Source organism: Gigantopelta aegis, chromosome 5, assembly GCF_016097555.1.
Source record: "Gigantopelta aegis isolate Gae_Host chromosome 5, Gae_host_genome, whole genome shotgun sequence".
NCBI lineage: Eukaryota > Metazoa > Mollusca > Gastropoda > Neomphalida > Peltospiridae > Gigantopelta > Gigantopelta aegis.
Genome location: NC_054703.1, coordinates 1,430,778 through 1,450,394, shown reverse-complemented (window position 1 = coordinate 1,450,394; position 19,617 = coordinate 1,430,778). Strand labels below are relative to the sequence as shown.

At 37.8% G+C, this 19,617-nt stretch overlaps 1 protein-coding gene across 1 annotated transcript in view; it reads left to right on the top strand.

Moving 5' to 3' along the window:
• LOC121373452 overlaps positions 1–19,416 on the top strand; it is a 142,502-nt gene extending 123,086 nt beyond the window's left edge. Inside the window, exons 25-32 of the mRNA XM_041500117.1 lie at positions 262–453; positions 6,353–6,547; positions 10,524–10,545; positions 10,580–10,743; positions 13,244–13,593; positions 16,246–16,351; positions 17,963–18,045; positions 19,375–19,416. Of these exons, the coding sequence (XP_041356051.1) occupies positions 262–453; positions 6,353–6,547; positions 10,524–10,545; positions 10,580–10,743; positions 13,244–13,593; positions 16,246–16,351; positions 17,963–18,045; positions 19,375–19,416 (1,154 nt within the window). The remainder of the gene's footprint in view (positions 1–261; positions 454–6,352; positions 6,548–10,523; positions 10,546–10,579; positions 10,744–13,243; positions 13,594–16,245; positions 16,352–17,962; positions 18,046–19,374) is intronic.
• The last annotated feature ends 201 nt before the right edge of the window (positions 19,417–19,617 follow it).

Sequence of the window (19,617 nt, the reverse complement as noted above, 5' to 3'; positions counted from 1 at the left end):
GTGGACGGCCAGTGGGGCGACTGTTATGTAGCGACTGCTACTCTCTATTTCAGTGGACGGCCAGTGGGGCGACTGTTATGTAGTGACTGCTACTCTCTATTTCAGTGGACGGCCAGTGGGGCGACTGTTATGTAGTGACTGCTACTCTCTATTTCAGTGGACGGCCAGTGGGGCGACTGTTATGTAGTGACTGCTACTCTCTATTTCAGTTAACGGCCAGTGGGGCGACTGTTATATAGTGACTGCTACTCTCTATTTCAGTTAACGGCCAGTGGGGCAACTGGGGACCATACAACTATACACAATGTTCTGTGACTTGCGGCAATGGTACGAAGACCTATGAGCGGAAACGTGCCTGTGATAACCCGGCAGTTCAGTTCGAAGGAATGGATTGTGTTGGTTCGGACACTGACACCGGAACTGCTACTTGTAATCTTGGAATCTGCCCAACAGGTTGGTATTTTGTCTTAAATATTATTTTTTAGGCAAAAAACAACAATGTTGGTCTGATCTGGTCAGACAAAAGGTCCAGAACTGATGCAATTTTTTTTTTTTTTTTTTAAATTTCAAAGTATGGATTGCACAGAAAAGGTGGGTATATTTGATTCCAAAATAAGGGGCATATTTAAATTGAAATCGGAATGCATGCCCTATTCCATGCCAATGGCATATTGGCTCCAAATGTGGTTTTACGTCATGGCAAGAAAAGTCAACATCATGCATACCACTGCAATCTGATTAAAATTAGCTCTACTGGTCTACCAGTAGATCTAACAGCATTACGTGGACGTCCATGTCCAGGTGACTTTTCATCTATAAATAACAATTTAAATATCAACCAATTACACATCGCCTTTTATAGCGTTATTCGGGAGCATACAAATTCTAAACATTTTATGAATATAATTTTGAACTGTCATTAAAATGAAACTGAAGAACCAGCTAGTTTAGGAACGAAATATCTGGTATATGGCATTTCCAAACACCTCCTGCCAAAATCATGCTGAGTGGATGGCAGCGTTAGGGTGGATATTTTTATCGCATGTCAGTCAGGTTGTCAGTGCCGTTAATTTTGAATCGCCCGTGACTGTCCGAGTGTTGTGAAGTTTTTGGGGTTTTTTTATTTGTTTTATGATTTTCTTGGTTGCCTGTTAGGCAACTGTTTGACAGAGAATGGTTGCCTGCAACATATTTTGGTTGTCCCGGGCGTGCGGACAACCGATTTGTGCAGCCCTGTGTTTAAAAACTAGGGTGTGATATATCCCTTTAAATTGTACTGCAAGTAAGGTTTTGATTGGTCGAATGAAAGGTCAACTGGACATGCGTTCCAACGGGGTGCTGTTAGATCCACAGGTAATAGTAATTAACCAGTGGAGCTAATTTTAATTAAATTGATACCACTGGTAATTGAAAAAAAACATGCAAGCATCAAAATCAATGAAAAATATGCTGTAGTGTTTAAAAACTAGGGTGTGATGTCCCTTTAAATTGTACTGCAATTTAGTTGTATATCTTTCAGATGAAAATCCATCACCAGGTAAGTTGCAGGTTGAAGCTGTACATGTAGACGTGTGTAGAAATGCCTTTGTCATTTTTGTTCTTTTTTAATGTAGATTTTGTTACAAAGTTGTCCAAAGTTGGATATATGTCTCCTTCCTTTGTAATAATAGTGATGTGCATGTTTGTCAACCAGTTATTCAAGTAAAACTTGATGATCGCGTAAACAAAACAGAGTACAAAATGAATTTAGCAAATACAATTCATTTTAAATTTGCCAAAAATCTAATTTGAAAATCAAACATCCTTTCAAGTTTGTAAATCTACAGTCAGTTTTAGCTGTCTGGCCAATTAGAATTTGAATGTTGCTACATATTTTCTGTACAAATTTGCCAAATTTCAAAAAAAGAAAATAATAATAATTTGTTTAAATATTTGGATCTACAAATGTAGCTTAAACTGCTTATGTTTTTAATTTGCTTTGAAGATGCTTATATTGCCTTTGGTATTAGGTACATGTAGTGATAGTGAAGTAGTGTTTTTAAAACTTGATTTTAGAATTTTTTGTATTGATGTTTATCAACAATTAATTTTTATATTTACCATTGTGTGACACCCAGTAGCCGATATATTTTTGTGCTAGGGTGTTGTTAAACATTCATTCATTCATTCATTCATTTAATAGTGAAGTAGACAATGAAACAGTTCAGTTTTTATCTATTTTACATTTTTGTCTATTTAGTTATAGATTATTATATAGAGCTTTTTTCAGAATTGTTAACTGCAATAACCATAAATATATATAATCAATAGTCCACAATTGTACAAAGACAAAAAAGAAAAAAGTAACAATGTATTCTTCACCATAAAAGTAAAAATCTAATTCATTAAAATATTTTTGTTATAAAATACAAATAAAACCTGAATGAGAGACTTCGTGAATAAATCAATTTATACGTCAGAAGCGTTCAAAGCAATTAAAAGTTAGTATGCCCATTATACGAGCACCATGTAGTAAGACAAAAAAAAATCGTTCCTGGGCAAAAACGTGGTTGGCCGTAGGTACCAGCCGTACCACTTCGAACCCCTTGCTAGTGTTTCCGACGCCTGTGTCGGTATCTCCACTTGCAGTGCAATGTAATACATGTAGACCCTACAAATTGCTAATTTTACCTTTAATTAAGGATTGTCTGTTATTTCTTTTACGTTCAATGCGGTATGAACAAAAACAAAAATCATCTGCAAACTGTGTGAATAGGCAAAGCCATTAATTCTCACAGAAGTTTGCTGATGATTTTGTTTGTTCATTCCCAGACGAACGTAAAAGAAATAACAGACAATACTTATAATTAAATTTGAATCATACTTGCTAATAATAACACTAAAAGTCCATACTTTATTTTGAATTATGTTTGGTCCATAAACAATAACGCTCAACAATACAACTTGCCTCAGCCATTAATTAAAAAACCAGAAGGAATTCAGGATCTCTCTTGACACGTTTTTTTCTAGCCATCTGTGATAGAAATTCTGTGGTCGACCACCATCACCATCATTCATGCACTCAAGGCGATGTAAAAAAATTAAATTATTCCATATATATTACGAAAATATTCAGGAAAATAGTGTCTAAGCGTTACTGTTAGGCTGTAGATTTGTCACCACTGAATCGCACAATAATCATACAGTAATGACAAGAGTCATTAATTCTGTCAAAAAGTCAACTAAAAAAAAAACAATCTGTGTAAAAAAAAAAAATGGGTATATGGCACCATACCCAAATAATAATTTTTTGGGGGGGATGGCATTTTACCTGTTTTACATACCCTCTAGCAGAAACCCTGCATCGGTAGAGCCTAATTACGAATGAATTTTCAGTTAATTATAATGGATCATTGGAACGTGTCACTGCTATACAGTGTTTTCGTTTCCTTCAGGTCTGTGTAGTGATGCCCAAGTGATCTGTAGAGCCTATTAACCGATGAATTTTCAGTTAATTATAATGGATCATTGGAACGTGTCACTGCTATATACAGTGTTTTCGTTTCCTTCAGGTCTGTGTAAAGATGCCCAAGTGATCTGTAGAGCCTATTAACCGATGAATTTTCAGTTAATTATAATGGATCATTAGAACGTGTCACTGCTATACAGTGTTTTCGTTTCCTTCAGGTCTGTGTAGTGATGCCCAAGTGATCTGTAGAGCCTATTAACCGATGAATTTTCAGTTAATTATAATGGATCATTGGAACGTGTCACTGCTATATACAGTGTTTTCGTTTCCTTCAGGTCTGTGTAAAGATGCCCAAGTGATCTGTAGAGCCTATTAACCGATGAATTTTCAGTTAATTATAATGGATCATTAGAACGTGTCACTGCTATACAGTGTTTTCGTTTCCTTCAGGTCTGTGTAGTGATGCCCAAGTGATCTGTAGAGCCTATTAACCGATGAATTTTCAGTTAATTATAATGGATCATTAGAACGTGTCACTGCTATACAGTGTTTTCGTTTCCTTCAGGTCTGTGCAGCGATGCCCAAGTGATCTGTAGAGCCTATTAACCGATGAATTTTCAGTTAATTATAATGGATCATTAGAACGTGTCACTGCTATACAGTGTTTTCGTTTCCTTCAGGTCTGTGCAGCGATGCCCAAGTGATCTATAGAGCCTATTAACCGATGAATTTTCAGTTAATTATAATGGATCATTAGAACGTGTCACTGCTATACAGTGTTTTCGTTTCCTTCAGGTCTGTGTAGTGATGCCCAAGTGATCTGTAGAGCCTATTAACCGATGAATTTTCAGTTAATTATAATGGATCATTAGAACGTGTCACTGCTATACAGTGTTTTCGTTTCCTTGAGGTCTGTGCAGCGATGCCCAAGTGATCTGTAGAGCCTATTAACCGATGAATTTTCAGTTAATTATAATGGATCATTAGAACGTGTCACTGCTATACAGTGTTTTCGTTTCCTTCAGGTCTGTGTAGTGATGCCCAAGTGATCTGTGGAGCCTATTAACCGATGAATTTTCAGTTAATTATAATGGATCATTAGAACGTGTCACTGCTATATATTGTTTTCGTTACCTTCAGGTCTGTGTAGTGATACCCAAGTGATTTGTAGAGCCTATTAACTGATGAATTTTCAGTTAATTATAATGGATCATTGGAACATGTCACTGCTATACAGTGTTTTCGTTTCCTTCAGGTCTGTGCAGAGATGCCCAAGTGATCTGTAGAGCCTATTAACCGATGAATTTTCAGTTAATTATAATGGATCATTGGAACATGTCACTGCTATATATTGGTTTCGTTACCTTCAGGTCTGTGTATTGATGTCCAAGTGATCTGTAGAGCCTAATTACCAATGAATTTTCAGTTAATTATAATGGATCATTGGAACGTGTCACTGCTATACAGTGTTTTCGTTTCCTTCAGGTCTGTGTAGTGATGCCCAAGTGATCTGTAGAGCCTATTAACCGATGAATTTTCAGTTAATTATAATGGATCATTGGAACATGTCACTGCTATATACAGTGTTTTCGTTTCCTTCAGGTCTGTGTAAAGATGCCCAAGTGATCTGTAGAGCCTATTAACCGATGAATTTTCAGTTAATTATAATGGATCATTGGAACATGTCACTGCTATACAGTGTTTTCGTTTCCTTCAGGTCTGTGTAAAGATGCCCAAGTGATCTGTAGAGCCTATTAATCGATGAATTTTCAGTTAATTATAATGGATCATTGGAACATGTCACTGCTATACAGTGTTTTCGTTTCCTTCAGGTCTGTGTAAAGATACCCAAGTGATCTGTAGAGCCTATTAATCGATGAATTTTCAGTTAATTATAATGGATCATTGGAACGTGTCACTGCTATACAGTGTTTTCGTTTCCTTCAGGTCTGTGTATTGATGCCCAAGTGATCTGTAGAGCCTTAGTTAATCACTGCTATACAGTGTTTTCGTTTCCTTCAGGTCTGTGTATTGATACCCAAGTGATCTGTAGAGCCTATTAACCGATGGATTTTCAGTTAATTATAATGGATCATTGGAACGTGTCACTGCTATACAGTGTTTTCGTTTCCTTCAGGTCTGTGCAGAGATGCCCAAGTGATCTGTAGAGCCTATTAACCGATGGATTTTCAGTTAATTATAATGGATCATTAGAACGTGTCACTGCTATATACAGTGTTTTCGTTTCCTTCAGGTCTGTGTAGCAATGCCCAAGTGATCTGTAGAGCCTATTAACTGATGAATTTTCAGTTAATTATAATGGATCATTGGAACATGTCACTGCTATACAGTGTTTTCGTTTCCTTCAGGTCTGTGTAAAGATGCCCAAGTGATCTGTAGAGCCTATTAATCGATGAATTTTCAGTTAATTATAATAGATCATTGGAACGTGTCACTGCTATACAGTGTTTTCGTTTCCTTCAGGTCTGTGTATTGATGCCCAAGTGATCTGTAGAGCCTTAGTTAATCACTGCTATACAGTGTTTTCGTTTCCTTCAGGTCTGTGTATTGATGCCCAAGTGATCTGTAGAGCCTATTAACCGATGGATTTTCAGTTAATTATAATGGATCATTGGAACATGTCACTGCTATACATTGTTTTCGTTTCCTTCAGGTCTGTGTAGCGATGCCCAAGTGATCTGTAGAGCCTATTAATCGATGAATTTTCAGTTAATTATAATAGATCATTAGAACATGTCACTGCTATACATTGTTTTCGTTTCCTTCAGGTCTGTGTATTGATACCCAAGTGATCTGTAGAGCCTATTAACCGATGAATTTTCAGTTAATTATAATGGATCATTAGAACATGTCACTGCTATATATTGTTTTCGTTTCCTTCAGGTCTGTGTAGCGATGCCCAAGTGATCCAAGGTGTGGGGTACAGACTACACCCCAGGGACTGTGACAAGTTTATCCAGTGCTACTACAATCCAAACGGTCACACCACTGGAGTTATCCGCTCTTGTCCCTTCGGACAGTACTGGAACCAGGATATTCTTCGGTGCGACCAGGCCTGCAATGTCGATTGTCCTCTCGGTTTGTAATGATAAACATTTTGTGAATTTAATATTAGATTTAGAATGACTGTTATTAGTATACATTTTGCATATATACTCTTCAAAAAAAGTAGGGGAACTCTAATAAGAATTTACAATTGCTAAAATTGTAAGGTATATATTAGCTATGGGGAATGGTTATATGATAATAGGGAATTAAATGGGCATTTTACAACTGGTAGTTCAGTATTATAGTAGGTTTTATGACCAACAAAAGATTTTGAAGGACGATTGGGGTCAGAAGTGAAATTTGAAAGTTGACGTTTTTTTTATCAGTAAATCGAAAATTCAAACAATAAAAATGACTAAAAACAAAACAATAACAACTGTATGATCAACAGAATGAAAAAGATTGACAGAAATGATGTTCCTGGAAATTGTCAAAATCGAGAATGACACAAACACACACACAAACATACACACTCCACGCACATGTACTGCGTGATGCACATGCTAACTATGGAATGTGTTTCGGTGTGGTGATAAATAGACCTGAACATTTTTTACTAGGATGTCTGTGGACAAACAATATGTTCGTTCTAATAGTTGATATTAACTTTAATATTTCAGGTTGGCCTACTTTTTTTGAAGAATATATATTGACACTGTCTGTAATACTAATTGTGCTGCATCTAACTTTAACCGGGGCAGGATTTAGCTCAGTTGGTTGAGTGCTCGCTTGAGGTGCTTGCGTCCCAGGATCGAAACACCTCATGCAGTGGATCCATTCAACTGATTGGGGGGGGGGGGGGGGGGGGGGGGGTTCTCGTTCCAGCCAGTGCAACACAACTGGACAAAGGCCGTGGTATGTGCTATCCTGTCTGTGGAAAAGTGCATATAAAAGATCTCTTGCTGCATTAGGAAAAATGTAGTGGGTTTCCTCTAATGACTAAGATTCAGAATTACTAAATGTTTGACATCCAATAGCCGATGATTAATTAATCAATGTGATCTAGTGGTGTCGTTAAACAAAAACAAACTTCTTTTTAAAAAAAAATAACCTAGGATATTTTAATCCTGATAATATTTATCTCTTGCCACCTATGATGTTACTAAATTAGGAGATAACCATATGGAGATTTTAGACTTGTGAGTATTATTGTTTATTTGATCCCTCAAATGTCATTTTTGACCGAAGGCTGAGGTCAAAATTGAAACATTTGTGGGCATAAAATAAAAACTCCATATGGTTATGTCCACTGTAAACTGAATTGTTTTTCTATGGAACAAACTGTATATCGTATTGTTCCTATTTGTAGCCCTCGGGCACGATGCAAAACACAAAGGGGGCGCGCTAATTAGAGTACTAGAACACGTCAATGCGTCTGGCTCGCTGAGACATCAAAAGCTTTGCCGCTGAGTCACTCCACCAGTGACGTTTTCTTGTTGAAATGACGTAGCGTACGGTACATCATCTGCTGATTTATCGAAATACATGGTACTGTGCACGTAGGCATATACAGTGTCGGTGTAAATACCTACCGGTATGTTTGTACTTCCGGTTTTGAACAGCGTTAACAGTGTCGTGCGTTCATTCTGCGTGGAGATAACAGCGACATACATTTGATAAACGACATGTGTAACATACTGTTCGCCCATACTAGTGTCGTAGTGCTTCACCTGTTTGGATTTTATTTGTTTACCGATTATAATCATTGCAAGTCGGCAGTCAGGTAAGCCAGTTTTACTATTTTACGGGTACCGTTTCATGATACATTTCTCGTGATCATAGGGGTGCTTATATTAGAGGGGGCGCTACAAATAGGAACAATACGGTATTTGGTATTTCTTTAAAAAAATACCTGGCTACAATCAAACTGTTCCAATTGCTAATGAACCTTACAAGATTATGGCTTGCACGGTCTGTGTGGGACAAGATTATGGCTTGCACGGACTGTGTGGGCTTTAATGAGAAATAGCCCGTTGGGCTATTTCTCACTCAAGCCAGTACACCACGACTGGTACATTTGTATATCAAAGGCTGTGGTATGTACTACCCTGTCTGTGGGATGGTGCATATAAAAAATCCCTTACTGCTAATCGAAAAGAGTAGCCCATGAAGTGGCGACAGCGGGTTTCTTCTCTCTCATCTGTTTCAGCAAGTTTCCATCTGTGTGGTCCTTAACCGTATGTCTGACGCCATATAACTGTAAATAAAATGTGTTGAGCGTGTCGTTAAATACAACATTTCTTTCTTTCACTAGATTGTGGAACTGAATTTGAGCTAATGTAGGTTTACGTTTTAGCTCTAATTTAGTTCCACATTTATCTCCATATAGACACATAACCTGCGTTAAAAAAACAACCTCTTGGAACTTTAGTAGGGACAGCTAAGTATAAAAACAACCTCTTGGAACTTTAGTAGGGACAGCTAAGTATAAAAACAACCTCTTGGAACTTTAGTAGGGACAGCTAAGTATAAAAATTATGAGAATTTGTGTATTACAATATAATTACAAACTTTCAGAATTTATACGATTTACTGTATTCTGATTGGCTGACGTCACTAAAAAACCAAGCGTTATCCTTCCATAAACCTCATAAAAATACGTCATCACGGAAGACCAAGATCGAAATAACCGCACAACACCAACAGTCACTACACGTAAACAAAAGTTAATATCAAGGTCACTTTGCGATAGAAAAACACAAGACAAATCTGCACATGAAATTGTTTCATTTTTTAAAAAGAAGTTATAATGAAGATATATACAGTACACTGTTGATTCAATACTTATTTTTATTTTTAGCGGACAATTTCCAATAGTATGTATACATGTATTCCTACGCTTATTTACAGAACATGGTTGACGGTAAGAACGAAAGAAATTATTTTTGAGTGTTTTAAGGTACACTTCTTGTACTGTTTGTAATTATAAGAATTGTTTCTAATTTTTTAGGAATTTATCGATGTATAAAAGTCACAAATGTAGTATAAAATCGCTTCGCTACGCTACGCGATTTTATACCATTTGTGACTTTTATACATCGATAAATTCCTAAAAAATTAGAAACAATTCTTATATATATGTCATGATATTGGTTTCCTGTATTAAGAGGGAAGGAATCTTTTATTTAACTACACACTCAACCCATTTTAATTACGGTTATATCGCGTTGGACGTTGTTATTTAAGAACCACACAGATAATGAGAGAATTATTTAAAAAAAAAAAAAAGAGTATTATACAGGTTTATTTGGGGGGGGGGGGTGCATGTGTGTTTTTCTTTGTGTGTTTTCTTCCCTTTTTTTACTGTAGTAGCTGAAATTTATTATTTAAAACATGAAATAGATTAATCACTTCAGTGTACTAATGCTGCACTTAATTAATTACATCTTTCAATACAATTAGTGTTTCTGATAAGAGTAATTAATTTTGTCAAAACTTTTAAAAGATAAAATTAATTTGCAAAAACATCAATCTCTTGTGACTTTACCTGTAGGGACATGTGTCCAGCCATCTACACTGGCAAAGGTAAAACATTTGGGTATGGCGCCATACCCATTTTACCCTCTGACAGTTATTAAATTTAAAAAAAAAAATTATAAAAAAAAATTAATTTTTTTTTTTAAAAACTTGAAATATGGAAACTACCAAGTGTATTTTGGTACATGTAGGTCGTATAGAAATACGTATGATTCACTCTTTGGATCATAATACAATTTCAGTGTTTCTGCCAGAAAGACATTTTTGGGTATGGCGCTATGAAATTGAATATTTACAATGTTGACATGGATATAGGGGACCTCCCCCAGGAAGAAAACGGGTTAGGTTTTGGATTAGGGTAATTAATTTTGTCAAAAGGTCAGCTGAAAAAAAAAAATTCTGCAAAACAAATTGGATATGCATGGCGCCGTACTCATTTTACCCTCTGGCAAAAACCTTGAATGTATATTGATATACCGCATACTGAACATCTATAACCTTTATCCATATATATCTTGTTTGTTTTCAGAAAAATGCAAAGACGACTGTGTTTGTAATCTTGGCTAGTCAATTTTTTTATTACTGTTCCACATACAGCATGCATGGCAGTTGCCGTGGCTACTGGACGTGTGTCAACGGAAAATCGGAGGCCGCGTGTTGTCCAGTTGGGTTTGCCTACGTCGAGACCAAAGGCTGCTTGGTAGACTTTACCTGTAGGGACATGTGTCCAACCATCTGCACTGGCAAAGGTAAAATCTAGTTTTAATATTACAGTAGTCACATCAATCTCTTGGTGGACTTTACCTGTAGGGACATGTGTCCAATTACGAGAACTATATTCACGTAACCGAACAATCGTTTACCTAAGTAAAACTCATGTGAACTGACTTTCGGTTACCGTACCTAAGATTTAGAAATATTGTCCCTTGCAGTATCTCATGACGGAATATCAATGGCTGTGGTATATATGCATGCTATCTTGTCCATAAATGTGAATATAAAAGATCCCTTGCTACTATTGAAAAACAAAATGCATCGGGTTTCTCTGAAGACGAAAGATTCTAAGATTTTTAAATATTGTCCCCAGATTACCACGGTTTCTGCCAGAGGGTATGAATTAGAGTAAAATTACATACACTTAAAATCTTGGAAATTAATTAATACATTTTCATACTTTTTACAAAGATTACAATAAGAGAAACCGGCCTCGGTGGCGTCGTGGTTAGGCCATCGGTCTACAGGCTGGTAGGTACTGGTTTCGGATGCCAGTCGAGGCATGGGATTTTTAATCCAGATACAGACTCCAAACCCTGAGTGAGTGCTCCGCAAGGTTCAATGGGTAGGTGTAAACCACTTGCACCGACCAGAGATCCATAACTGGTTCAACAAAGGCCATGGTTTGTGCTATCCTGCCTGTGGGAAGCGCAAATAAAAGATCCCTTGCTGCCTGTCTAAAAGAGTAGCCTCAGTGGTGACAGCAGGTTTCCTCTAAAAAACAGTGTCAGAATGACCATATGTTTGATGTCCAATAGCCGATGATATAAGATAAAAAATCAATGTACTCTAGTGGCCTAGTTAAATAAAACAAACTTTACAATAAGAGAAGTGCTGTTTAAAATGTATCAATGTCCATGAATTGCAGCGCTAAATTTCAAAAGATTTCAAACCCATAACAACCTTCCCACTGGGAACACCTTTTTTCATACTGTCGAATTTACTAAAAGTTATTTACCTCTGAGCCGATTGATTTGTAAATTGGGCACACAAATAGTATATTTTTGTTATTTCTAAAAACCGTTTGCTTTTCTTCTTACAACAAACCAAACTAAAATTATTTACAAAAAACATTTTTACAAAATGATGGGACAGACTATATAGTAGGGATCAGTGTTCGAGATAAAAAATTTGAGCTATATCCCAGTTAGATACTAACATTTCAAAATCTGGTATCCCACCTGAGAATTTAGTATCCCACTTAAATGAAATTCATAAATAACATCGTAACAAACTTGGATGACACTGTTACTTAACTTTCGACTTTCATTGTTTCAGCAAAACATAAAAATGCAAGATTTAAAAAAAACCCACAATATTATATGGTATCCTGGTGGGATACTGGGTTATTGAAGTCTGGTATCCAAAATTAAATTCTAGTATCCCCGGGATACCGTTAATCTCGAACACTGGGGATACTTATGGGATGTTTTGTTTTCATTACATACCCTGAAATTATTTTCTGGTAGAAAGGCTGATTACCCATACGGGTTTAAATCTCGGGGGTAAAAAAAAAAGTTCTATAATTATACGGCACTATGCATGCAGATTGCTTCTACAGCCACTGGGTGGCTAGCTTGCTTAAAAATAACAACATTTAGTTGGTTGTTTACCACGGCCAGAACCTCATGAGTCAGATTACACATATGGTACAACATGTATACAGTCTATAAAGATTTACAGAAAAAAAATAACTCATTTGTTTTATACCATAAAATGGTTTTAATAATAATTAATAATAAATCATGTGCTCTATATAGTCTGTTCCATCTTTTTACAAAAATGTTTTTTTTTGTAAATAATTTCAGTTTGGTTTGACTAAGAAGAAAATTAAGTAAAAGTGTTTTGGAAATAACAAAATAATACTATTTTTGTGGGCAATTTAAAAAAACAATTAATCAGCTCAGAGAAATAAATAACTTGTAGTAAATTCCATAGTATGAAAAAGGTGTTCCTCGTGGGATGGACTATAGTAGGGACATTTAAATATGATGACATTTGATTGGTTGTTTGCCATGACCAAAACTTTACTTTCATTCATTTAATATTTTCATTCATAAGTCGGATTACGGTAACTGTCTATAAAGATTTACAGAAAATGTTTTACTCATTTGTTTCGTAATATGAAATGGTATATTTTCATAAGCTGATGCTTTAATTACAGTGTTTCCCCCAAGATTTTTGTTCAGACGGTCGGCAAAATAATTTGACATAAACTGAGTTCCCAAAGGGGCTAAAAATGTTAGGGGGCCTTTAATAATTAATAATAGATAAATCAGTGTGCTCTAGTGGTGTCTTTAAACCCCCCAAAATTAAATTTTTGTCCCGTTATATTTCAGTTTGTGACGCGGTAATGACGATGGACTTCTCCAACTGACAACCGCACCAGGTGTCAAGGTCACGAATAATAAATCAATGTGCTCTAGTGTCATTAAACCCCACAAAAATTAAAAAACATTTCCCGTTATATTTCAGTTTGTGAAGCGGTAATGACGATGGACTTCTCCGACCCCGACCGACTGACAACTGCACCAGGTGTCAAGGTTACGACCAGCAACGTGACCGTCATGAACGGTGTGGCCATGTTCTCGGGTTACGGCCTGATTCGTACGAGCGTGTCGCTGGTGGAGGCTGCGAGTGGGTGTCCCGTCACCGTACGACTGAGCTACAAGGCAACCACCCGGGACAGACAGGTCCTCGTCAAGAGTCCGCTGTGTAGGATGGCCGAATCATCGTCGCTGGTCATCACCGTCGATGGCAACGATGTCGTACTGGAGATGAAGAACTGGTTTGGTACAGCCATGTCCTTGAGAGTTCCCACTGATGTAAGTAAACGTTTGTTTTGTTTAACCGGCACAGAGGGGGTTAGAAGCACAGGCGTATACTCTGAGTATGGGTTCTAACTGGGCTATAATTGTATTCTTGTGTTAAGAAAATCGCACCCCTCAAAATAATCACAATTGGAGACAAGAGACCAAGAGGAATTGCACCCATGAGCATGATTAAGTTTGAGGAGTAATAATTTCTAAATTAAATATCTTTAAGAGTTAAATGTTTTGTGTTTTCAAAATAAATATCCTAATTTAACTAATATTATAGTTGTTTCAAAGATGAAGGAATGGGCCATTGCAGTCTTACACAAGAAAAAGAAACACCATGAACACAATATTTATCGATTTCTTATGTATTATATGCATATCATGTTGCATTAAAATTCAGAATCATGATAATCTGTTGACTATTTATGAATAAAGAATTGAAACTGATTTGCTTGTGCTTATTCTGTTTTATTTAAAACAAGTACAACAATTTTAGTTTTCATCGCAGAATGATATGATTTCTTCATGGACAAAAACCTGTGAACTGAATGTGAATTGACATTGTAACAACTATGGTATTGTTATTAAGAATTCTAACTGTAAAATGTCTAATAAAACTCTTACAAAAAGTAATGTCGGTAGGCCTATTTGTAAATCATTTAAACTAAAAAGAAATTAAAAGTGTAACAACCATAGCATAGGGTTATCACATTTATCACGATATCACGATATCACAATATACGGTATATGTTATGTGCATGTACCTGCAAATTCTCTATTTTAGAAAATTAATAATGTCATAACAGAAAATGTCAACATCTATTGTTTTCTACCCAAATATATCTTACTGTAATATTCATAAATATATATTTTTTACAAGCATGATTAACTTTCATTATCAGTGTACTGTAGTTAACACGTCATTTATTACACTACTAACTCGAATCATAGCAACCCATCAAAAAAAAAAAAAAAACCCAACAAAACAACCCTAATGTAAAATTAATTTTAAAATATACATGCTTTACACTCGGTAAATTCTAATTACCGAGTTGAAATTAAATCAGTGTATGTTTGTTTCAGGTGCCTGTCAACCGATCACATGTACTAGAAATCTGACTCTACCAATGTCATTGGCTTTAAATCACATGGCAGTATCGTGAAACAGAAAGTAGAAATGTGCGAATACGTCGCTATGCTATTAACAAAAACAAAACCTGCTTTACTAAATTAGTTTTTTGTTGGTGTACGCATTTACTGTGATATCAACATGTATAAACATTATACACATCATAGAATTAATGGACAACGCACCTATTTTTTTTTTTGTACATGATCAAAACGACGACAGTGTAAAATAAATTTCGCGAACCTTCATTGTATGAAATTAAACAAAACAAAACCGACGAGATCTAGTTAGTGAACTCCTAGCTGATTGGCTCAGCGTAAAGATAACCAACAAATCGTGTTTCAGTTTATAAAAAAGTATGCTAGGACGTTCATTGTGAACAGAATGGAATGGTTTGTGGCGTTGTGGATTGGATTCAATAAACAATTAAAATAGCAGAGTTAAAAAAAAAAATAATAATAATACAAGCATGATTTGTTCAATTTAGGGGCACGTTATTTCGCGCCCGTCAGATTGAGTTGACGGGGTTCATGGGCGTGATAGCGCTCACGCCTGTCAAAATTGAAAGTCTGTATCCTGTTTGTGGGATGGTGCATATAAAAGATCTCTTGCTACTGATGGAAAACGTAGCGGATTTTCTTGCTAAGATTACACGTGCATCTGTCAAAATTACCAAATGTTCGACATCCAGTAGCCAATGCATGATTAATAAATAATGTGCCCGAGTGGTGTCTTTAAACAAAACAAACTTAACTTTTTTTCTGCCAAAAAATAGTGTGGTAGGTATAAAGTGCTCCTACTGGCAGTAGCTAGATGAAATTTCCCCATTAGCTCAGTTGGTATATAACACTGGATTGAGAGTCTGTGGTTCAAATCCCCTCAGTGGAGGTTGATTTTTGTGTTACATTTGGAGCCGACGTAGGGACTGGGTTTGATCTTAACACAAGAATACAATTATAACCAAGTTAGAAATTGTAGCAGTTCAACTTCCCATGGCCCACAGCTCCAGGACATAGTTTTATTTGAGGGAGAGTAGTGTATGTAGTAATGTTGGTATAAATAGCTAGTGGGAATTTCACTATTAGCTGAGCAGTTGGTAGAGTCTGTCGTTCGAATCCCCTTAGTGCAGGTTGATATTTTTTGTGTTAGAATAGTTAGAGAGTATGTAATGGAAACAAAACAGACCATACATGTAAGTGCCCCTAGTATGTGGTTATGGGTTTGAAATGTTTTAAAATTGGAACGAGAAATAGCCCAATATTAATGCATGGGCCACAGATGGGGATCGATCCTAGACCGACCGCACATCAGCCGAGTGCTTTACCACTGGGCTACGTCCCCTCCCATAATTGTTGCAAAGGTTACCGATTTAAAATTGTTGTAGGAAGGCTAAAAATTCTCGTAGTTAAGCATTTTGCTCCAATATAAATATTTCAGAATTGCCATTGGTAACAAATTCTTAAGTTCTAGCCCGGATAGGAATGTTTTGTGTATACCTGTAGGTTCATATTACATTTTCTGTTACACAGGACTTCAAGGCTGACGAATGGAAACAGGTGACATTCGTATATGATGGGAAGTTCGCCACTGGAAGAGTTTCTGGTGATAAGGTGACCTACATATTCAAAACCTTTGGTAAGTATCAGTTTGGCAAAACAAATTTATATACATGTATATATTGCTGGTCTCTGGTCACGATACGCGTCAATTTTTGGCATCCAACTTAAAGCCCCGTTTTCCATTAACACGTTTCCCATCAACACGTTTCCGTGTTTTTTCATACAATGCATTTAAATAGCTAGGACCTTTTCCATATACGCGATGTTTTTTGCGTGCCAGTTACATAATGCGGTGGTGTCATAACGCGAAACATTTACTTTCAGCTTAATTAAAGTACACTTTGACAATGTAAAATTTTCTATAGTAATACACTTGAGAAAACACAGAGATGGAAAAGCACATTTTCTCACACGGAAACGTGCACGATAAAACACACACAGTATCAGTATCGTGTTAATGGAATTCAGGCCTAAACCCTAATTATACATTGATAACAAGTTATTTTAGTTAATACATGTATTTTAAGCAATCAGGAACAAACACATAAAATATATTATAACAGGGTTGTCAACAGGCGCAAAGTAAATTGAAAGATATCAATATTTGGTCAGGAAGCATTTTTTCTTTGTAATTTTATTCCCAGCGATAATTTAATAAAAAAAAACAAAGCAGTGACAAATCACCAGCTGCCTGCTTTTTTGTTTATCCCACTGCCCCCTTTCATTTAATTCCTTTGATTTCCTTCTCATTTCTTCCAGATTGGCAACTCCTCCTATCTTTCAACTTTTTTGCTGTCCACCTCCACATCCAAGTCCTTGTCTCTCCAGCTGTTTCCCATAAGCATTCAGCTGTGGGCTTAGTCTGACCACTTCGGAGAGTGTTCAGTCGTTACTTCTAGCATTGTTAAGAGGCACCTGTAACCACCTACTATACTTCCCTACTAGCAGCGGTCATTAGTACCGTGGGTCAGACCAGCTTTATTAGTGGCAGAGGACGAGGATACCAGCTGCATGCTGCCTATTAATGACATTCTTGCTTTACCAGCTTTGTTGAACTATCTTTTTATCAATTTTTTTTCTCTTTATCAATATTTTGTCTCTTCTTTTTTTCTTCAATAGTTTGTCTCTCTTTTTATCGATATTTTGTCCTCTTTTTATCGATATTCAGTCATTGGTCTTTGAAAATTATAGGCGAGTGGAAAATCGCACACCTCAATATGCTAAGGCGAGTGAAAAATCAAATAGGCAGTGTAGCTCCGATTGGATTTTGACTGGTACGTCTACAAAATTGTCTATTAAACCAGTATTTCCCGATTTGTTCAACAAAGAGAAATACCAGTTTAACAACTGCATGGAAGCCACTGCCATGTTTTTATTATTATTATGTTTTAATAAAAGGACCTTCCTATCAGCTAAATGAGCTATGAAAACTGTTGATTTTTGTGAACAGTGGAAATAAATATACCCATCTATTTTACATGCGCCGTTTGTTCAGTGTAACGTGCGCTGTTTTTCACTCGTCAAACTGAAATTCCGTGCACTGTACGAGTGCACCTTAAAAAGCAAGGTCTGGATATTTTTTCTCTCTTTTTATCAATATTTTGTCTCCTTTGTTTTCAAAATTGTGTCTCTCTTTTTATCAATATTTTGTCTCTCTTTTTATCAATATTTTCTCTCTCTTTTACAGCACCCAAAATCTCGATCGCTCAGTGTGGTCTTGATTTTGGAACCGATGAAAAGAAGGGAGGATTGACAGGAGAAATGGACACGGTAAGATTAACAACGTAATAACTCATTGGCAGATCCAGAGGAGGGTTGCAGGGGTTCCGAGAAGGGTGTTCCGTGAGAGGGGTGTCGCAGGGGTCCAAGAGGGGGTTCACGTGCTCTGAGAGAGGGGTGTCGCAGGGGTCCGAGAGGGGGGGGGGTCACATGTTCCGTGAGAGGGGTGTTGCAGGGGTCCAAGAGGGGGGGTCACGTGATCCGTGAGAGGGGTGTCGCAGGGGTCCGAGAGGGTGTTCACGTGTTCTGAGAGAGGGGTGTTGCAGGGGTTCGAGAGTGGGGAGGTCACGTGTTCTGAGAGAGGGGTGTCGCAGGGGTTCGAGAGTGTGGGGGGGGGGTCACGTGTGCTGAGAGGGGTGTCGCAGGGGTCCCAGGGGGGGGTCACGTGTTCCGTGAGAGGGGTGTCGCAGGGGTTCGGGGAGGGGGGTCACGTGTTCCGAGAGAGGGGTGTCGCAGGGGTTCGAGAGGGGGGTCACGTGTTCCATGAGAGGGGTGTCGCAGGGGTTCGAGAGGGGGGGGTTCACGTGTTCTGAGAGAGGGGTGTCGCAGGGGTTCGAGAGGGGTGGTCACGTGTTCTGTGAGAGGGGTGTCGCAGGGGTTCGAGAGGGGGCGGTTCATGTGTTCTGAGAGAGGGGTGTCGCAGGGTTCGAGAGGGGGGGTCACGTGTTCCGTGAGAGGGGTGTCACAGGGGTCCGAGAGGGGGTCACGTGTTCCGTGAGAGGGGTGTCTCAGGGGTTTGAGAGGGGGGGGGGGGGTCACGTGTTCCGAGAGAGGGGTGTCGCAGGGGTTCGAGAGGGGGTCACGTGTTCCATGAGAGGGGTGTCGCAGGGGTTCGAGAGGGGGGGTTCACATGTTCTGAGAGAGGGGTGTCGCAGGGGTTCGAGAGGGGTGGTCACGTGTTCTGTGAGAGGGGTGTCGCAGGGGTTCGAGAGGGGGCGGTTCATGTGTTCCGTGAGAGGGGTGTCGCAGGGGTTCGAGAGGGGGGTCACGTGTTCTGAGAGAGGGGTGTCGCAGGGGTTCGAGAGGGGGGGTCACGTGTTCCGTGAGAGGGATGTCGCAGGGGTTCGAGAGGGGGCAGTTCACGTGTTCTGAGAGAGGGGTGTCGCAGGGGTTCGAGAATGGGGGGGTCACGTGTTCCGAGAGAGGGGTGTCGCAGGGGTCTTTTTTTTATTTTTTATTTAATTAAGTGCTGAAAATGTATCTGAACATCTTTTTTTCAAAATGGTCAAGAAAATATTTATGACCAATATTACAGGCTGAATATAATACAGTTACTGATTAGAAATTAACTGATGAATTTGTGTTTTTTATTTATTTCAGATTGGTGTATACCAGTGTAACCCGTGGACTCCTGTGTATTGATGAAGGACATTTTTAATGTTTGACTGACAGTGTTATTTTAGATCATGTAATTTTATCATTAACTGAAGCATGGTGTCTAACTGTTATATACACTGCACATTTTTAGAATATTAAATAGTTCAAGTAAATGTAGACTTAGTTGCATCAAAATGAAAATGAGAAAATCATAATCAATAAACATTTATGGAAATTTAATACTTT